At 51.2% G+C, this 18,232-nt stretch overlaps 2 protein-coding genes across 7 annotated transcripts in view; both read left to right on the forward strand.

The window, feature by feature from the left end:
* The window catches only part of Stag3 (STAG3 cohesin complex component), a 28,939-nt gene extending 24,716 nt beyond the window's left edge, over positions 1-4,223 (forward strand). For 5 of the 6 annotated variants that reach the window (XM_078023788.1, XM_078023791.1, XM_078023789.1 and 2 more), the window contains 5 exons: positions 451-631; positions 871-972; positions 1,250-1,331; positions 2,727-2,798; positions 3,846-4,223. In XM_078023788.1, coding sequence (XP_077879914.1) covers positions 451-631; positions 871-972; positions 1,250-1,331; positions 2,727-2,798; positions 3,846-3,854 — 446 coding nt within the window. In that variant the 3' untranslated portion in view covers positions 3,855-4,223. The remainder of the gene's footprint in view (positions 1-450; positions 632-870; positions 973-1,249; positions 1,332-2,726; positions 2,799-3,845) is intronic. The other variant, XM_078023792.1, reaches the window with a different exon arrangement.
* A 7,105-nt stretch (positions 4,224-11,328) lies between these two features.
* On the forward strand, positions 11,329-13,062 carry Pvrig (PVR related immunoglobulin domain containing). The gene is made up of 5 exons (XM_078023796.1): positions 11,329-11,591; positions 11,683-12,028; positions 12,085-12,213; positions 12,292-12,349; positions 12,447-13,062. Exons 1-5 carry the CDS (start codon positions 11,531-11,533, stop codon positions 12,759-12,761), a joined length of 909 nt encoding a protein of 302 aa, XP_077879922.1. The 5' UTR covers positions 11,329-11,530; the 3' UTR covers positions 12,762-13,062.
* The last annotated feature ends 5,170 nt before the right edge of the window (positions 13,063-18,232 follow it).

The following is an 18,232-nucleotide window of genomic DNA, read 5'->3' on the forward strand; positions in this document are numbered from 1 at the left end:
CTACAGCTTGAGCCACATCCCCAGCCCCAGAAAATCGTGTCTCCCATTTTCCTATTCCTCCCTGGCCCTCACACATCCACTCTGGCCTCTGATCCCAAACTCTGTTGCCATTTTAAGCTCTTTCTGACCACAGAAATCTGGAACGAAAAGGATCTCAAATGATCTTTGTTGCTTAACTTGGGCCTCTCAATCTTGGCAGACCCAACCCTCTCCCACATTCATCTTGATGAGGTAACTGTTTATCTATGAAATGTACATTTATATCTTTCTATCTTGTTTTTCTAAGCTGTGTAGTAAGCTTTTCTTGGACAAAGCCTAGATACAACCCTACAAGCTTTATACTTTTACACAAAGGACAGTGGGACTCTGTTCATTTTTGAGATGAAACAGAATGAATCATAATAGGTTTTCCATTCTCTTCCTAACTTTCCCTTATTAAATCCTGGGCAGGTCTTGAGAAAGTGAAACAGCCTCACAGAGAGGATGTCTCCTCATCCCAGGAAGAGAATCTGCAACTGCCTAGCCTCTTGCACACACCCATCCTCACCTCCACCACTGTGAAGAGCAGGCCTCTGCTGGAGGAGCTGGGAGAGATGGAAGAAGGCAGCTCAGCATCAGACTTCACCCACGAGTGAGCCAGGGGAGCATCAGGCTGGCTGCTTTTTAGAGTTTCTGTGTGTCCCCCCTCAGGATGCCCTCCACTTGACACCTTGGGTGCTTCTCTAAGGCTTGTCCTTTTATTTTCTTTTTAACTTTAAAATGTATCCCCCTATACTCTTAGGCTTTTCTCCCCTTTGATGCCAGCCACCCAGCCTCCTTGTTTTACCCTTTACTTTTATCCTGTCACTGATCCTGCTTCATTCTTGACAGCCGGCCCCTCTCAGGCCCCCAAAGGTCAAGGTTCTTGGGTACACAGTATTTCCAGACTCCGCACAATCCTTCAGGCCTTGATCATGGCAACCAGCTAACTCGGTGAGCTTTCCTCATCCAATTCTGTCTTTGCTTCACATCTGTCACCCACTCTGAGGGGATTCTCATCTTGGCCAGTGTTTTTCTGCCAGTTCTTTTTGGACTTGCCTTAACCCCACAATACTTCCTTCTAGCATAGTGTGAAAGCCCAGAACTTAAAGAACTGCTTCCACCGAAGCAGGGATGAGAACCGGGAGCCCCACTTCTTGGGTGCCTTTGAGAAATTCTCAGGGGCCCTTAAAGAACAGTTTGAAAACCCCCTCTCTCTCACTGTTGTCAGACTCAGCCTTATGGAAGAGGATGAAGAAGAAGAGCTAGAAATTCTGGATGAATCAAGTGAAGAATGGCAGGATATTGACAAGGTGAGTGAACCCAGCCTTCCCCTCCTCCAGAACTGCAGGCCAGTCAGTGGGAGGAGCACAGGGATTCTCTTCTTGGTCCTGTGGATACCTTTGGCTCTGAATTTTGCTTAGGACTTTCTGAAAGAAACATTGAGAAAAGGAAGGAAAGATTATTACTGCAGACTGCTTTTATTAAAGAAATAAGGAGCCAGGCTTGGTGGTGCATGCCTGTAATAACGTCTGCTCTGGAGCCTGAGGCATTAGGATTGCAAGTTCAAGGCCAGCCTCAGCAATTTAGCAAGACCCTGACTCAAAGTTTAAACAAAATGTATCCTAGTAGCAGAGTGGGTTAAAAATGGCAAAAAGGGTTAGAATAGCACTTCCCTTTCTGTCCCCAAATAAGTATTATTGCCTCTGAACCTTCTAAGAATTGGAAGGAGCCCTAGAGCCAGGGTGGAAGGTCATCAGGCTACCCTTGCAGCCCATTTGGTAATTCTCCCTGACACAGCCACACCCCTCCTCCCTCCTCTGCTAAGAGGTCTGTCCCATCCCTGTCCTTCCACAGTCCCTTCTCTGCCCTGGCCACTCACTTCCCCAGGAGAAGTGTTCCAGTCTAGTGTGAAAGATCTGGGAGCTCAAGGGACCTGAGCACCAGTCCTCAGTTCCATGGCAAGTTAGTTTGTTGCCCCCTCTCAGCCTCCATTTCCTCAGTTACACAAACTACAAAGTACAAGCATCTTGTAGAGAACAAAGGGCTGTGTCTTAGTTCAGGCTACCCTAACAGATCACCATAGACTGGTGGCTTCTAGACAGCATTTATTTCTCACAGCTCTGGAGGCTGGAAGTCAAAGCTCAGGTTAATGAGCACAGTCGTTTCTGGTGAAACTACTGGTGTCCTCACGTGGGGGAAGGAGCAAGCTAGCTCTCCAGCTGCTGCTTCTAATAAAGGCACTACGTGCATCACAAGGGCTCTGGCCTGTGGCCTAAATGCCTCCCAAAGGCATTTACCTCCTCATACCTAGAACTGTGGGTTATAGATTTGAGGGGGACATCATCCCAGATTAAGCCATGTGTGTCTTCTGCTGTCATTCTCTTGCTCACTCCTCTGGGGAAGGGAAAGAACAGAATAGTAGAGGAGAGCAGGGGAAAGGAGGCTGTTCATGCTCAGAGGAGAACCCAGGCAGTGACACTCCATACCAAAGACCAGCAAGCAAGGTCTCTTTCAGAGGCTTTCATTCTCTGGTTCCAAAGCTGAAGGCTCTTAAGGGGCTCAGTAGGCCAGGAGAGAAGGCACTTCTGTCATGCCTGGTGTGTGGTCCCTTGTGCTGTCCTTTTGAGGCTGAAAAAGGAGCTGGTTCCACATGATGGGTAGGAATGGGGAAAGTCTTTTCTGACTTTTGATCCCATTTTCTCTAGCAACCTGGGGACCACTCTTCCTCCAGTGAGCCCGGGCTGGACCTCTTAGACACTACAGAGCTGAACATTGAGGTAGGTATACCCAGAGCAGAGCTGGTGTGCCCTCGAGCAGCACTTTGGCTGTCTCTGGAGCTTTAGGAGGGGAAGTTAGAATTTTTTTTTTTTTTTTTTTTTTTTTTTTTTTTTTTTATTGTTGGTCGTTCAAAACCTTACACAGTTCTTAATACATCATATTTCACAGTTTGATTCAAGCGGGTTATGAACTCCCAACTTTACCCCGTATACAGATTGCTGTATCACATCAGTTACCCTTCCATTGATTCACATATTGCCTTTCTAGTGTCTGATGTATTCTGCTGTCAGTCCTATTCTCTACTATCCCCCCTCCCCTCCCCTCCCCTCCCCTTTTCTCTCTACCCCTTCTACTGTAAATCATTTCTTCCATTTGTATTATCTTGTCTTACCCCTCCATTACATATTTCTTGATATATCATATTTCACATTTTGATTCAAGTGGGTTATGCACTCCCATATTGCCCCTTATACAGATTGCAGATTCACATCAGTTTCACTTCCATTGCTTTACATATTGCCATCCTAGTGTCTGTTGTATTCTGTTGCCTTTCCTATCCTCTACTATCCCCCCTCCCCTCCCCTCCCCTCCCCTCTTCTCTCTCTACCCCCACTACTGCAATTCATTCCTCCCCCTTGTATTTATACACAATGGAGTATTACTCTGCATTAAGAAATGACAAAATCATAGAATTTGGAGGGAAATGGATGGCATTAGAGCATATTATGCTCAGTGAAGCTAGCCAAGCCCTAAAAAACAAATGCCAAATGTCTTCTTTGATATAAGGAGAGTAATTAAGAACAGACTAGGGAAGAACAGCACAAGAAGAAGACCATCATTAAACAGGGTTGAGAGGTGGGAGGGAAAGGGAGAGAGAAGGGAAATAGCATGGAAATGGAACGAGACCCTCAGGTTTATACAAAATTACATACAAGAGGAAGTGAGGGGAAAGGGAAGTTAGAATTTTTAGCTGAGGATGCAGCCTTCTGGTTGCACTTTGGTCTGTTGCTGTGACTTCACATGTCCTTTTATCCTTCTCCTTACAGGATTTCTGACAGGACTCTGGGCCTCTCCCCATCTCCATCTTCCCTAACTGAAGCACATGACCACTTGGAAAAGGAGAAAGAAACAAAATAAAGCCTCTCAGGCCCCAGCCCTGGCCTTTGGAGAGTTGGCCTTGCCTTTCTCACCTACCTTTCCTGATGGTTATGGGTAGAGAAGCCATGAGCCCCTGTCCTCCCTGATGCACCATGGCTCTGTCCCTCTGTCCATTTTCTATTTGGAGTGGGGTGGGAGGTGTCACCTCTTTAGTGGAGAGGTACTGCCTCCATGCATTTAACGAGTCCCTGGTTTTCCTGTTGGGACTCCTTCCCCAGACTCCTGAGCCTTGGTGATGAACTCAATAAATGTGTTTGAATCAGCAAGTTCCTAGGTGTGACCTGAGATTGTCACAATGATGGAGGGTCAGGTTTTTTGGATGCCTGGTGCCATGGCCTGTGTGCAGGTGTGTCACCCCTCCCCCCATGTGCTCGGTCTACAGGCTCTCAAGGATGTATTGCTCAGTTACTGAGAGACAGACAGTGGTGGGCAGAGCCATAGGGAGCAATTGAGCGGTTGAGCTGGTAGCAGCAGTTTCATCTAAGGTGAAAGAAGATGATGCTGATAAGCAGACAGGGTGGGGACCTTGTGAAACTGCCTGTCACTCCCCCTGAGGCCCAGCCCCAGCCCAGCTGTGTATGTTGGCAGCCTTCACCCAGGGGTTCTTTACAGGATAATTTCATCTCCTCATCCCAGAGACACCTGCCATAATTTGGAATTTTGTAGAATCAGAGTAGCTAAGAGTGAGGAGGAAACAGAAGTTACTGTAAATGCCCAACCCCAAATGCAAGTCCTGGACACCACCTTCTTCCCTCACCTTCCCCAGCCAGTTCTTCTGCACAGCCACATGTTCTCCAAATCGTACCTCTGGTCTGTTCTCACTGCCATCAGTGTCTCTCACCTAGATTGCCACAAAATAGCCTCAGGAACTGCCTCCCTGGAACACCGACTTGCTGGTTCTTGTTCTGCCTCTCAATAGCACAGGACCTCTCTTCTCTTCCCTTTGATAGTCAATTGCATATATGATGATGTGGGTTGCTTTGGTTTTACGGCTGGCTTTTGTGGTTTGAGGAACCCTTCCACCTCTCCTTTTAGATACAATTTCCAGTCCTTCCTAATCTCAGAGGGCTCTTTAGTTACAGATTCTCCCTGTGGTCCTCCAAGCTGGACACAGCCAACCAGCCAGTGGCTGTACAGGGGAAAACAAAAAACCTGATTTCTGGTGATGGAGCCTCTCAGCCCGACCATTTTTGCATCCTTCCCCTTCCTCCCTCCTTTTCCTGCCACACACTCCCAAGTAAAAGCTAGAATTTGGGTATGAGTCTTAGAAAGAGCCTGGCAGTGCCCTGGGGCAGCTAACCCACTGGAGAGCTAGGCCTCTGTCCAAGTGGAACAGTTTCAGGAGGAGGGGCCTTTCCTGGGATCTTGGTTTTCCTGGGAAGACATGGAGGTCAACCCAGAAGGGGAGATTCCTGAGGAATTTAAATACCAGCCAAGCTAAGGCACTTCAGAGGTCAAAAGAGAAACTTGGAGGCTTTGTAAAACGACATCCTTGTGCAGCCAGACAGCCCAAGGTGGTGGATTGAGCCCCAACCTCAGAATCTGCCCAAGTTTTATACCATGCTCCCCAAACCCTCTGATACTCTTCTTTGGTTGGATCTAGTATGGGCTCTGTGGTTGCTCAGTTAACAGAATACCGTGGGAATGATGCTGTGCCAGTTTGTGGGCTCAAATTTTAAAGAAACTGGTAGTTTCTACTTCCTGTTTCCTCCAATGATCAGTCTTCAATCCTTGCCACGATTCTGTGTGCCCATGTGACGAGGCCAAGGCCATGTGCAAGTTCTCCAGCAGCCCTCGCTGAGGTTCTACCCGACATCCATCAGCTGCCAGACATGGATTATGATTCCAGCCACAGCCTTTGAAGTTTCCCCAGCTAAGCCATCTTTCCTGTGTCCTTTCCAAGTTTCTGAGCACAAAATTCATGAGCCCAGTAAGAAGGTGATTGCTTACACTACTGAGTCTAATGGGGTTTGTTGTGTTGCCATGGTAATGGGAACAGAACTTGAGTTCCATGACTCCAAAAATTTAGGAATCTTTATTACAAATTTGACCTAAAAGAACATTTGCTCCTTATTTTGTACATTATAATACCCATTTGAAATACATTGGGTGAGTTAATGAAGTAAGTGTCTTTAAAATATTTATTAGTTAATAGTACAAAATATATTTTTGCTCTAAAAATATGTTTTCCTGAAAGCAAAGTGAGAAACATTTTTAAATCATAGTTTAGCACTTTCTGAAATTCCAATTGAAAGCTCAAGAGTGCCTCTCAAGATAACCCCACAGGGGATAGGTGCCTCTTCATATTTACCACTTCAATAGAGAAGTTCAAAGCCCACTAAAAGCCTTCATTTGGGAAACTCACAAATAGGTTAGATAAGTGATTTCCAAGTGCAAATAGCAGCATTCTTACAGGGGAAACATATTTGGTATCTCAAAGCCAGTACATCTGTGGCATGGAAGCCAGAGTCTGGTAATGGGCTCTGGGTTTGCCTCTCTTCCCTCAGGATTTTAATCTTACTAGAGATGAACCATGATCCTTCCAGTGAAGGCACAGTGTCACTAAATAGTTGTGAAACTTAACTTCATTGTGTTTTTTTCTTAAGTTAGAATTGAGCATTTCTCCTGCACAGCCATGGGTGTTACCACCTGGGTCTCAGCCCAACTTGCCAAGTTCATTGTTGCCCCCTGCTGGCTGGGACATTCAGGCCCAGGCCACACTTGACCTTCCAGCCCCAGAGGCCAGCTCAGAAGGCAATGCAGATCTCTCATGGCGTAATGAGTGACGCCAAGCAATGCTTTTCCAGGGTCTGGCCTGCTGCATGTCACATTCTATTATTCCAATACTGGGTAATAATTATCTTCTTTAACCTGTGTCTGTTGTGATGAGCTCCGCCAGAGGTGAGTTGTTGGTATTACCTGAATTACAACATGAAGAGATGTTTTTTTTCTGGATGGCTGAGGAAGTTTTTGGCATGCAAGACTTTGTAATGCACCCCCATCTTTGAACCCCAGGATTGCTAGCCCAGGAGTCATGAGATAAAAGGAGAATGTATGCCTTGATCATGAGAGAAGAGGCAGTGGCCAGAAGGGAAAGGTTTCTTTTCACACACAGACGTTTTGAAGTCTCCCTTGATGAACTCTTTAGATCCTGCCCTGGAGACAGGGTGAAATAATGCAGTCCCAGAAGGATTCACAAAACCAGCCTCTAGAGCAGACTCACTAGTGGCCGACCCTTAGTGTTGCCAAACTAGGGCAGCATAGAGAAATAGCACCAAAGAGCTGAGGTCAGGAAGGAACACGGAACACAGGAGAGGAGTGGAAAACTTGGCAAAGACAAAGGGGAACCCAGGCTCCAGGGAAACTTGAAGGCAACTGCATTTAGTTCACCTCAGCAGATTAGAACCAATGAAGAGGTCAAATGATGTGTGTGAAAGCCACAAAACTGTCCCTGTTAGTGCAGTAGCCTCCCTGTCAGAGCCTAGGAAAGTGGCCTGACCTAGTGATGGATAGGCACAGTTCATGTCCCAGCTTCACTCTGGGATCGAAGACTGCTGTTTATTGACACAACCTTGTAGATCAGTTTTTAATTTTAACTGTGTGGAACAAGAAGCTCAGCAGAGTGGTTAATGTTGTGGGTTCTGGAGCTAAAAATTTTGTCAGTTGTTTTTGGCCTTGGGCAAGCCATATCCCTCATAAAGTGTTTGTTAAAGCATGAACCACTCAGAATAGACTTAAGCATGTAATACACACTCGGCTATTAACTCTTATTTATGTTACTTTAATAAAAGGTAAAATGTAATTACAAATATAAGATGGAAAACGTGATCTTTTCACAGCATGTAAAACAGGCAAAAATAAATGTAGCTGTTATGAATCTCAAACTACAAGCTCAGATGAGCAGAAATGAAAACTATTTTCCTCTATAATTTCAAGCTGTTCTCCTGCCCAGATGGTGGAAGAATTAACTCCTGATTCTTCCAGCTTCCATTCTTTTTCCTAAGGTGGTGTCAAATGCCAAGGCATGTGGGGGAGGGAAGCAGCCTCTGGTCCTCTGCCCACACAGCCTGCGCCCTCGCTGTTCCTGTGCCAGATGTGGCCACAAGAATCTGCCCAGCCTCCCCACAGCAGCCCTGCCTCTCCACAGTCCTTAATGGCTCCCAGTCTGCCCTCCTGAACTCAGAGCTGCCCCAGCCACGGCTTCCCCACCTGCCCACTCTTCCCTGTCTTCTCCGAGATTCCTGGAAGATGTCAGGCCTTTGAACAAAAAGCCAGACTAGTCAACACTCTCTGCTTCACTTCCAACCTGTCTGTCACAACCCTGCAGAAGCCAAGGCATCTTCCTCAGAGAGAGCTCTGTTTGAGAGGAAGCAAAGGAAGAAGAAATACTAGGGAAAAGCACAACTGATGATTACTTCAGAAACATCCTGTTTCAAAAGTTTTAAGAAGGAAGGGACCAGACATGGTGACATGCTTCTGTAATCTGAGCAACTTGAGAGTCAGGCAAGCAGATCAAAAGTTCAAGGCCAGCCTCAGCAATGTAGCAAGACTCAAGGTAACAATGAAAAATTAAAAGGACTAGGGATATAACTCAGTGGAAAAACACCTGGGTTCAATCTCCAATACTGCCCCCCACAAAACAATCCTGGCTTTGATCTGCTGGGAAAGTGCAATAAAGATCAAGTTGTGTATCGTCATATCTTCCACACAAGCCATAAAGAAAACTCACCCCAGTGTCTTGGAGAGAATGGGCTGAACTCAAGGAATGTCTCATACAGAAGCCTTCCCTGAGGGCTGAGCCAGGCTGGGCAGGGTCCACCTACAGTGACCTACTCAGTCCTCTCAAGCACACTGTGAAGCAGACAGCACCCTCCCTGCTGAGATCGAGCATCTTTGAGAGGTTAAGTTGCTTGGCCTGTGGATGTGCAGCTCTGCCTGGAGTCGTGGCCATTTCTAACATTCATGGCCTAACTCTACACACTGAGCCCAAGCCCGTTTCACCTCAGTAGGCCTCAGACTGTGGCTGCAAGGATTTCACCAAGAAATGTCTGGGCAAGAGGTAGTCAGTGTCATTTTGCCTGTACTGTGGGCCACAAGGTGGGGAGGCAGCAATGCCAACCTGATGACATAGGGCTTGCTTACATTGTTTGGCTTAGGACCTTTTGTGTTTCTGGAGTTAAAATTCTGGAGAATGTTCAGGAGTAGACAAGAAGTTCTGAGACCATGAGCCCTCAGGCCAAAAGTACTCACCTGGCTCAGACCTGCTGTTACCATCACAAACATAGAATATTCTAGTGAGGACCATTGAGGACCAGGTGGTATTAAACAGGAATGAGCAAGTCAATGGCGAGATTAAGAAAGAGGAGCCAAAATAGACTGTTTTTAAGAACTCATTTTCTGATAGAGGTGACATTTTGAAATGGTTAGGCAAGAGCCTGGTTAATAAATGGTTTGCTGGCGTCTGGCATTCCACCTAACATGCTCTGCAGCTGTTTTATGCCACCCCCAAATAAGGGCACTTACTAACCTCTCCATAGAGCTTATGGAGAAACCTCCTATTTTATCTCGTTTGAATCTTACACAGTGAAAACTTACTGAAGGAACAACATGGCTTCCAAGATTGAAATTTCAAAACTGAGAATGTTGGCGGGTCATTGGCTTCCTGCCATAACTTTAAAACCCATCAGTAAGTTCTGAGCTCTTCTTGTGCACTTTGTTCAGGTGGAGATCAAAAGAGAATCTTCCTCTAGGTCTTAGAGTCAACCAGTGAAGACCCTCAGGGCTGCTGAGAGCCTGGCTGTGAGTGACTGCCCTCCTGTGACGGGCTTGGAGAAGGAAGCACTCAGGCTGAGACAGCTTCCTGGAGCCAGGTCGTGCAAAGTAGGCTGGATCCCAGCAGGTGGAAAGAGTGTCCAGAAGGGAGGTTGAGGCCAGCAGCTCAAGAGATGCCCCAGATGCCCCGCACCTACATGGCTGGGACATGCTGAGGTGGGTCATCTCTGTCCAGGTCTCAACCCCGACATCTGGGCTCAGTATTTCAAGAAATGGTAACAGCAGGTCTGAGCCAGGTGAGTACTTTTGGCCTGACCAGACCAGAACAGTGGGGCAACTGGTCTGGAGGCACCTGTGAAGGCCAGTTAATGGGCCACAGGTTAAGGATGAGATGAGTTTGCCCAAGGGCCAAATCGGTTTATGGCCATCACCACAGGATTAAAAATGCTGAATCTAGAACACACAGGCCAAACCTCAGAGCAGGACAGGGCTGTCTCTTTAATCCTCACCACACCTGAACAAAACAGTCCTCAGACCAGGTGTGGGCCAGCCCCAGATTCATGCTCATAGCACACAAAGCTTTCTGACCCCTGGAAAGAGTCACCTGTCACTGCATATATAGCCTAGTCAGCATGCTTTCGTAAAAGAACACACACAGGACAGGGATTTGAAGCAACACCTGGTGGGAAGAGAAAACAAAAGTGGAGGCCAGAAGGGGTCTCTCATTGCCCCCAATCCTCCCTTGTGGCCAAGGGCCAGCATGTTCATGTCACTTCCAAACGACGACAAAGGTATGCTGGTGAGGTACGAGGCGGGGAAAGGCAAGGGGGAAACAGGGCCAGATCATGGAGGGCCTTCGAGTTTTGGGCTCTGGATGATATAGGGTCTGAGCTAGGAAGGGCAGTGGCCTGTGTGACATGGGTTCTCAAGGGTCACACTGGCTACTGCAAAGAGAGCTTGCTATCGGGAGGCCACGGGAGATGCAGGGAGACGGGCTAATTCTACATTACTTGTGCTCATCCGGGCAGATGGCTTGAGTTAGCTATTTGATCAGGATGGGAAGGTGAGTGTCCTGGCATGTTGGAGACAAATGAGAAGAGCCACAGGTGACAATGCTTTGGGTCCAAGCAGCTGAAAGCTGGGTGCCCTGCACTGTAAAGAAAGCAGTAGAAGGGGTGGAGCTCCAAGTGGGACAGGTTAAGTTCAGCCCTTGGGCATCCAGAGACTGCGCCAGGGCTGAGGAGCTCAGGAGGGTGAGCTGGGCAGCATATTTAAATGTGGACAGTGGCAAACAGAGCATCCAGGGGCCACCTCAGATGTGTAATGGCCCAGAAGCCCTTGGGCCACTAGGCCTGGCTCCTAGGTGGTCTCCCCACTGGCTTTCCTGCTTTCCCTACCCTTTATCTAGGCAGGTCAGAGCCTTGTTCATCATCAATAGCCAGGTGTCCCCTGTCCCCAAGAAAGAGCTACTGCTCAGCATCCCCTGTAGCACCCCTCTTCCCTCTCCCTGAGGGTCTGGCATAGCCAGCATCTGTGCCATTACAGGATCTGAACCACCCCACCCCTCTCATGGAAACACAGTTCTTGGGGACAAAGGAAGCTCTGTCACTGTCACTTTAAGGGGGGAACCCATCACCCAGTGTTAACCACCTCTGGAGGAAGGCATCGGAGAAGGAAGTGGGGCTGGGCTCTGAGGAGCCCCTGTCACCCAGGCTGCTGACAACATGAAAACTTCTTTCAATGAGAAGAGGATCACCTGGGTCATCCCGGCAGCCCCCAGAGCCTGGGCAGCCAGGGACTCATGGCTGGGCCCACGCCTCTGGTCCTGCTCTGGGCACTGCTGACCCTCTGCATCTCTGCAGGTGAGTGGAAAAGCCAGAGAGATACAGAGGCCATGGGGCAGGGACCATGGTCAGTGATCAGTCCACTGATCTTCCTGTCCCTATTCCTCAGGGACCCCCGAGGTGTGGGTGCAAGTCCAGATGGAGGCCACTGAGCTCCCAACCTTCACTGTCCGCTGTGGGTTCCTTGGGTCTGGCTCCATCTCCCTGGTGACTGTGAGCTGCGGGGGGCCTGATGGTGCTGGAGGAACCAGTCTAGCTGTGTTGCACCCAGAATTTGGAACCAGGTATTGGGCCCCTGTCCGCCAGGCCCACTGGGAAACCAAAAGCAGCATCTCCCTCACTCTGGAAGAGTCAGCGGCCAGAAGCCCTTGGGCCAACACCACTTTCTGCTGCAAGTTCATTTCCTTCCCCAGTGGCTCCCAGGAAGCCTGTGGAGACAAAGGTGGGACTGGGGAGAGGCCTGTGGCACAGGGAGGGCCTAGGCACTGGCTGCCCATCTGACACCCCTGTCTCCAGGACTCCCAGCTCCCTCTCCAGCCCCCATTCTTCGGGCAGACCTGGCCGGGATCTTTGGAGCCTCAGGGATCCTCCTGTGTGGCTGCATCTTCGTCCTACACTTCATACATCGGCAGAGGCATCGGTGAGAACCAGTCCAGGCTGTGTCCCTGCATCACTGGGCTAGTGACACTCTGCCTCTGACCCCTCTTCTCCCTCCCAGGTCTGTCGCTCAGCTTCAGCCACCCCTCTCCAGCGCCTGGGCCCAGAGGAGAACTCAGGTGAGACTTGGGGGAAGCTCAGGTGAGACTTGGGAGGAGAGGCTGGAGCTAGGCCTAGGAATGGAACCCTATTTGACCCTCTTTCCATTGTCCACAGGCCACCAGTCAAACCTCCCTGAGCAGTCTCCACCTCCCCAATACCCCCACCACCCTCTGCCCAGCAGCTCCGAACATGGGGCACCCCCACCAGCGACTGTCCCAGTGGGCATTGCTCCCCATTCACACTGCATGCCAAACCCAGGTACCTGTCACCCGTGGGTCCCTGCTGGCCACTCCACACAGCAGTTTTATCTCTGTTGAGAATGGACTCTATGCTTGGGCAGGAGAGAGGCCTCCCTGCACTGGCCCCAACCTCAGCCCTTCCCCTGACTCTTTGGGGCCCAGGGTCATGGAGGGGTACTCGGGAGTTTGATGAGAGAGGTTCCAGGTCAGTTTGGTCTCCCTTCCCAGGCCTCGGGGACCCCTTTCTGCTGCGTATCTGTGTCCCAGGCACCCGCTATTTTTTCCACATCATGTTTTATTCTTAACCTTCTAATAAGTGTCTCACAAACCTAGCCAGGGCCCCCCTCGATGCGGATGTGGTCAGTGTGTGTGCACATGTGGGCACAGGTGTGGGTATGTGTAGTGACAAAGTCCCACTCCAGGTTACTTCCTGTTTTGTACATGTCACCTTCAGGCGATGTCAGTGACTGTCAATAAAGCAGTTCCTCTGACTTGGTCTTGGCTGGTCTCTTCTTATTTGGGGGGCTAAGGGATTAGAGGTACTTTCAACCTCTGGGAGGTAGAAGCCAGAAGGGGACAGTGGCTCAGCATGGAGGCTGGAGGGGTCTCCTGGCTTGCGGACCTTACTGAGATAAGAGAATGAGGGTCTGGGAAGATGGATTGGGGGTTTGTGACGCCCTGGATGGACCAACTCAAGCCCCACCACACTGGCTGCTCTCTAGGGCAGAAGCAGGAATTTCTGGGCTTCAACCTGAAGCAGGTCTCTATGGTCTGACCTGCCTCCCTAGGTCAGATGCCCCGGGTGGCCTGCGGTGAGACCCTGGTGCCTTCTTCTACTGAGCTGAACTTCAGAGGCAGGGGAGGGGGAATGTTTGGGGAGACCTACCTCAGCTCCCCACAGTCACATCCTCCAGGTCCTCCCCTATTACCAGGGCACCAGGCACTGCTCCCGAGTGGCCACTTGGGCAGGCAGACAGGCCTTCACAGATGCAGAGACTGAACACAAGCTCAGCTACCCTTGAACTGTCCCACCCAGGGGCCAGCCTGGGCCTCCTCAGGCCTTCACAATGGTGAGAGTGCTCTGTAAGCTGCAAGTCTCCCAGGAGCATGACAGTTTCCCTATGGCAAGGGGCAGTATGTCCCTGAACCCCCAGCCAGGGTGAATGCTAGTGGGGGCACCTGCACAGGATCCCGTCCTTGGAGCTGCTCAGTAGGGTTGGGGGTCCCAGGCAGTGCTGGCTGCTGGCCTCTCTCTGCTCAGGGAGGCCTGCCCAGAGGCTGAGTCCAGCCATAGCTTCTTCCAGGAGGCCAGCTCCCTGCTCAGGCTTGCTCTGATGTGGCCCTCCCTGGACCAAGCCCTATCTAGCCCCTGGCCCCACACTGCTGGGAAGTAGGTGGTCAGGCTTACCCTTCTCCACAGGATGTTATCTTTTCCTTCGGGAAGCCCTCAGCACTGGCCCAGACAGTTCCATGGCCCCTCCAGGGCTGGGAGTTCAAGGGAGAGAGGAAAGGGCTACAGAAGAGGTCCCTCACAGGTCCCTAAGAGGGAGGACCTGGTAGGGAGATATCTAGCGGGGAGGGAGTCAGTTAGGGCCCAGCAGCCCTGAACCTTGTCCAAACCTGGGGCAGGAGTGTGGGGCCATTATAGGGCTTGTGGGGTCTCACAGGAAGCTTGGGTCTCACACTTATCGCTCTTGAAGTAGATAAAAAGGGTTGAGGACACCTAAGGGGCATGAATACTGCCAACAGCCTAGTCCCAAGCACCAGAATGCTTTGCTCTCCAAGATAGAAGTGAGAGGGGAACTCTGAGGGCTTCCCCAGCCCATGGAGTCAGGGAGAACCCCCTGGCCTGGGAATGGCTTCCACCAACTCAAGGCCATACGCAGCCTGAACCCCATGGTGCTCAGAGCTGAACACCTGGGGACCCAGGAAGTCTTCCCATAGCCAGTGGCTCCCCACTCCCCATTCCAAGCGCCAGAGTCAGCAGCACACAGAAAGGCCCCTGAGAGCTGAATGGTGCATGCATGGTGCTCTGGGACAAGCTGGACTACAGACCCAGGGTCAGCAGTCCGCAGATCCCTTTTGCTGAGCCCTGTCCATTCAGTATATGAGGGCTGAAAGGTGACCCACACAAAGGGATAGAACTGAGGCTAAGACCTCCACTTCCTCCCTCCAGCTCCCCAGGTGTCCAGGAGAATGCCTACCTTCCTGCCATACCCATAAAGTTTCAGCCTGACCAGACCTGGGTTTAGATCCCTGGTTACTCCCACTCGGTGACCTGAGTGGCTCACCTAACCTCAGGAGACACTTGTCACTCTTAAAGTAGATAAAAAGGGTTGAGGATGCCTAAGGGGCGTGAGGACTGCCAGCAGCCAACTCTCAAGCACCAGACACTCTGCCTGGACTGGCTTCATCAGGATGCAGCCACCCAGGGAGTAGGCATTTTCAAAAGAGCCATTGAACAGATGAGAGCCTGGGGTCCAGAGAAGCTCAGGAACCTGTGCAGGGTCACAGCACTGAGAAAGGGCTTTTGGGGGAAAGACACTAAACTGCATGCTGCTTCCAGGTAGGCAAAGGCTGCAGCCAGCTGGCTGGGTCCTCCGGAGGTAATAACAAGGACCACAAGATGGCACTTTATCTTGGCTGCACGTCTTCACTAGGCCACCACCACCACCAGGTGGCGAATAACACTGTTACAGAGGGGCCAAACAGTCCCCAGAGGGCCAGAGTGCGAGGGCCCAAGACACCAGGCCCCAGCGAGGTCCCAGCCTTGGATGCCCTGATGCTAGGAGGAAGGCTGGCAGGGATAGAATGTGACCTTCCTGCATCCCTGACCTGACTCCACAGGCTCACCCTCCCCTTGCCACAGGCTAGCCTAGCAGCCCACTCTGGAGGCCAGGGCCAAGTTCAGACCCCCAGGCCACCCCCAGCCACTGCTGGGGACTGCTGCCTGCCCATCAGCTACCCCTTCTGCCAATACAGGTCACGCTGGTTCCACAGGACCTGCCCACCTGATCATCTGCCTGAGATAACCCTGAGCCCTCTCACTCAGCCCAGCCCCTACCACTCTCAGTCTCCCAGTCCTTGTCTTCCACCCCCCTCCAACCCTGCTCTAAAAATGTCATCAGTTTACTGATGGCTGGAATCCTCCTCCCCATTCTAGTCCCTCTGCCTGTCCCCTATAGCCCAGAGCCAGCCCAGGCTGCAATTCTGCCTTATCCTTTCCCTTCCCACCTACTCTGATGGAGTCCCTGGCCCTTCCCTGGGCCACAGCCCAGCAGCCCAGTTCCTGCCCTCCAAGTAGCCCCTGCCCAAGCCCTCTTGGCTGCAGGTCCTCACCTGCCACCAGCTTGTACCAGCCCCCAAGCCCTCCTTCCCCCACTAGCTGGCCCCTCCAGGGGATCATCCTGGAAGAGCTGCAGAACTAGGGACTACAACCATGAGCCGAGCATGTGATATCAGGCCAATGACCAGCCCTGAGGGTGTCTACCACTGCCCTGCGCTGTCCTTGGGGCCTCAAATCTGGCTCTGTGGAATCCAGCCTACTCACAAAGTAGCCAGGAGATCTCAATAGTGAGTGTCAGGGGACAGAACCTTTGAAAAACAAATCTGACTGAGGCAAGTGTGGGGGTAGGGGGCACAGTCAGGTGGAGATGCAGGGGACACCAGAGGGTAGAGACCAGGCTGGAGGTGGAGGAACCTCCCAAGGAAAAAACCACCAGCTGTGCCCCTAGTCTCAAGACACAGACAAATGCTCAGGACATTAGTCTGTTGGCACAACCATGGGGTGGTGAGGAGCCAGAGGTCCAGAATCTCAGGTTCCAGCCAACCCCTGAAGGAAGGGGGTCAGGGACACATGGAATTTCCATGGAAATTTGTTTCCAAAAAGGCTTCATTTCAGAATCTGGGAAATACAGAAAGTGGGGCCACCTGGAGGAGAGTCCAAGGTCTACTTCTTGCTAAGCCACTGACTATTGGAAGGGCTGGGGGCAGGGATTGAAGCCACAGTAGCCTCACCCTCTGAAACAGAGTCACATTAACTACCACTAGAAAAAATGGGTAGGAGAGAACTACATGAGCCTGGCCCTGCCCAGCCCCCACCACACTCGCTCCCCAGAAGGGCAAAACTCACATTCAAGACAGAGGTGTCCAGCTGTGATTTCCAGACAAGAGGGGTACCTGTCCCCAAGATAGCAACATCCAGGATGGCAGCCAATGGGGAGGAGCATGGGTGGTGGGGAGAAAGAGGAAACCAACCTGTCAGATGGCCTCAGAGGCTGGCCAGCAAGGCACCTGGCAGGGGGCTCATAAAGGGAAGGAACAAGGCCCATCGATGCTCTGCCCCAGTGGCCCTGCCAGCCCCTTCCCCACCTCCTCCTGCAGAAATGACTACTACTTCCAAGGTACCAGGCACAGGGCTGGGTGCCGGGAGACTGGAGGAGGCAAGTCAGGTCTCCTGTGGTCTATGTTCAAGTGGAATGTCAATGAGCAGACCAACAGCATTGGAAATGTCCTAAGGAAAAGGGGGAATGATGGGGCATCTCTGGAGCAGATGAAATTCCAAACAAGCCCTGGAAATTGGCGGGAGGAGCCTAGGCAAAGACTGGGGAGACCAGGGGAAGTCCTGGGCAAAGGCTCAGAGGCCCGGAGGGGCTGGGCATTGCCAGGGTTACAGGAAGTCAGTGTGTGTGAAAGGAGAGCAAAGGGGAGGGAGCAGGAAGTGCAGAGAACCTGCTCCTCCCAGCAGCCATCTGTCAGGCTAAAGGGCTGCATTTAGTCTCTGCCCATCCTCAAACCCCCAAACTGAAGGCCCTCCAGCTGCACAAATCCCCTCTGTGGAGCGCCGTGGTTGCAGGCCCTGACTTCTCTATTGGAGGAGGACAGGAGGACAGGCCCAGGGGGCCTCACACACCCCTGAGCTGGAAACATATCCTCAGGGGGATTCAACTGGTCCACGGTGCTAAAAGCGACATAGTGACCTGCCCACCTGACCAACTGCCTGAGATAACCCTGAGCAGGCTACACAGTAACAGCAGCAGGGCCTGACCCTTCATGTATCCCACAAAGTTACCCTGAGCCTGTTCTGGGAAAGTTCTGTACCCCCAACAGCAGGTCCACAGCAGCTGTGATTAGGTTCCAGCCCCTGCTTGAGAGACACAGCAATCATGTGACCATCAGCCAATAGCTCACAGTCAGTGGGGCAAGGCCAAAAGAGAACCCCCAGGTCAGCTCTGGGAGGGCAGGCCACCTTGGATAGCCAGTGGGTCCCTTACCTTCTCCTCTGCCTGCCTTTCCATCTGGGACCCATTCAGCCAAAGTTCCCATGCCTCAGTTTCCCTGTGGGTACTCTGGAGATAACAGTGCATCCATCAGAAAATGTGAAGCTGGGAATGAGGCAGTGGGTGTTGAGAGCCCGGATCAGGTGGAGGGGGTCTCGTGAACATGGGAAACCTGAGGAGGGTTAGGGAAACAGAAGCAGAGAGGCCAGGCTGCCTGTGTGGCCCCAGGGGAAGCACGAGAGAGTACACTGGGATTAGCAAAGAGGCTGAGGAGAAAAGGGAAGTTGCTCTGAGCTCTTCAACTCAAGGAAGCCAATGCACTTCCTCTAGTGCAATCATGTCTTCCTGTTCCCATTGTCCCTTCAGCAAGCACATGCCACCT

This window comes from Ictidomys tridecemlineatus, chromosome 10 (genome assembly GCF_052094955.1).
Source record: "Ictidomys tridecemlineatus isolate mIctTri1 chromosome 10, mIctTri1.hap1, whole genome shotgun sequence".
In the NCBI taxonomy this organism is placed as follows: Eukaryota; Metazoa; Chordata; class Mammalia; order Rodentia; family Sciuridae; genus Ictidomys; species Ictidomys tridecemlineatus.

Coding starts and splice junctions, on each gene's coding strand:
- Pvrig (XM_078023796.1), top strand. CDS start 11,531: ATGGCTGGGCCCACGCCTCTGGTCCTGCTCTGGGCACTGCTGACCCTC. Junction 11,592..11,682: donor GACCCTCTGCATCTCTGCAG/GTGAGTGGAAAA, acceptor CCTATTCCTCAG/GGACCCCCGAGGTGTGGGTG. Junction 12,350..12,446: donor GGGCCCAGAGGAGAACTCAG/GTGAGACTTGGG, acceptor CATTGTCCACAG/GCCACCAGTCAAACCTCCCT.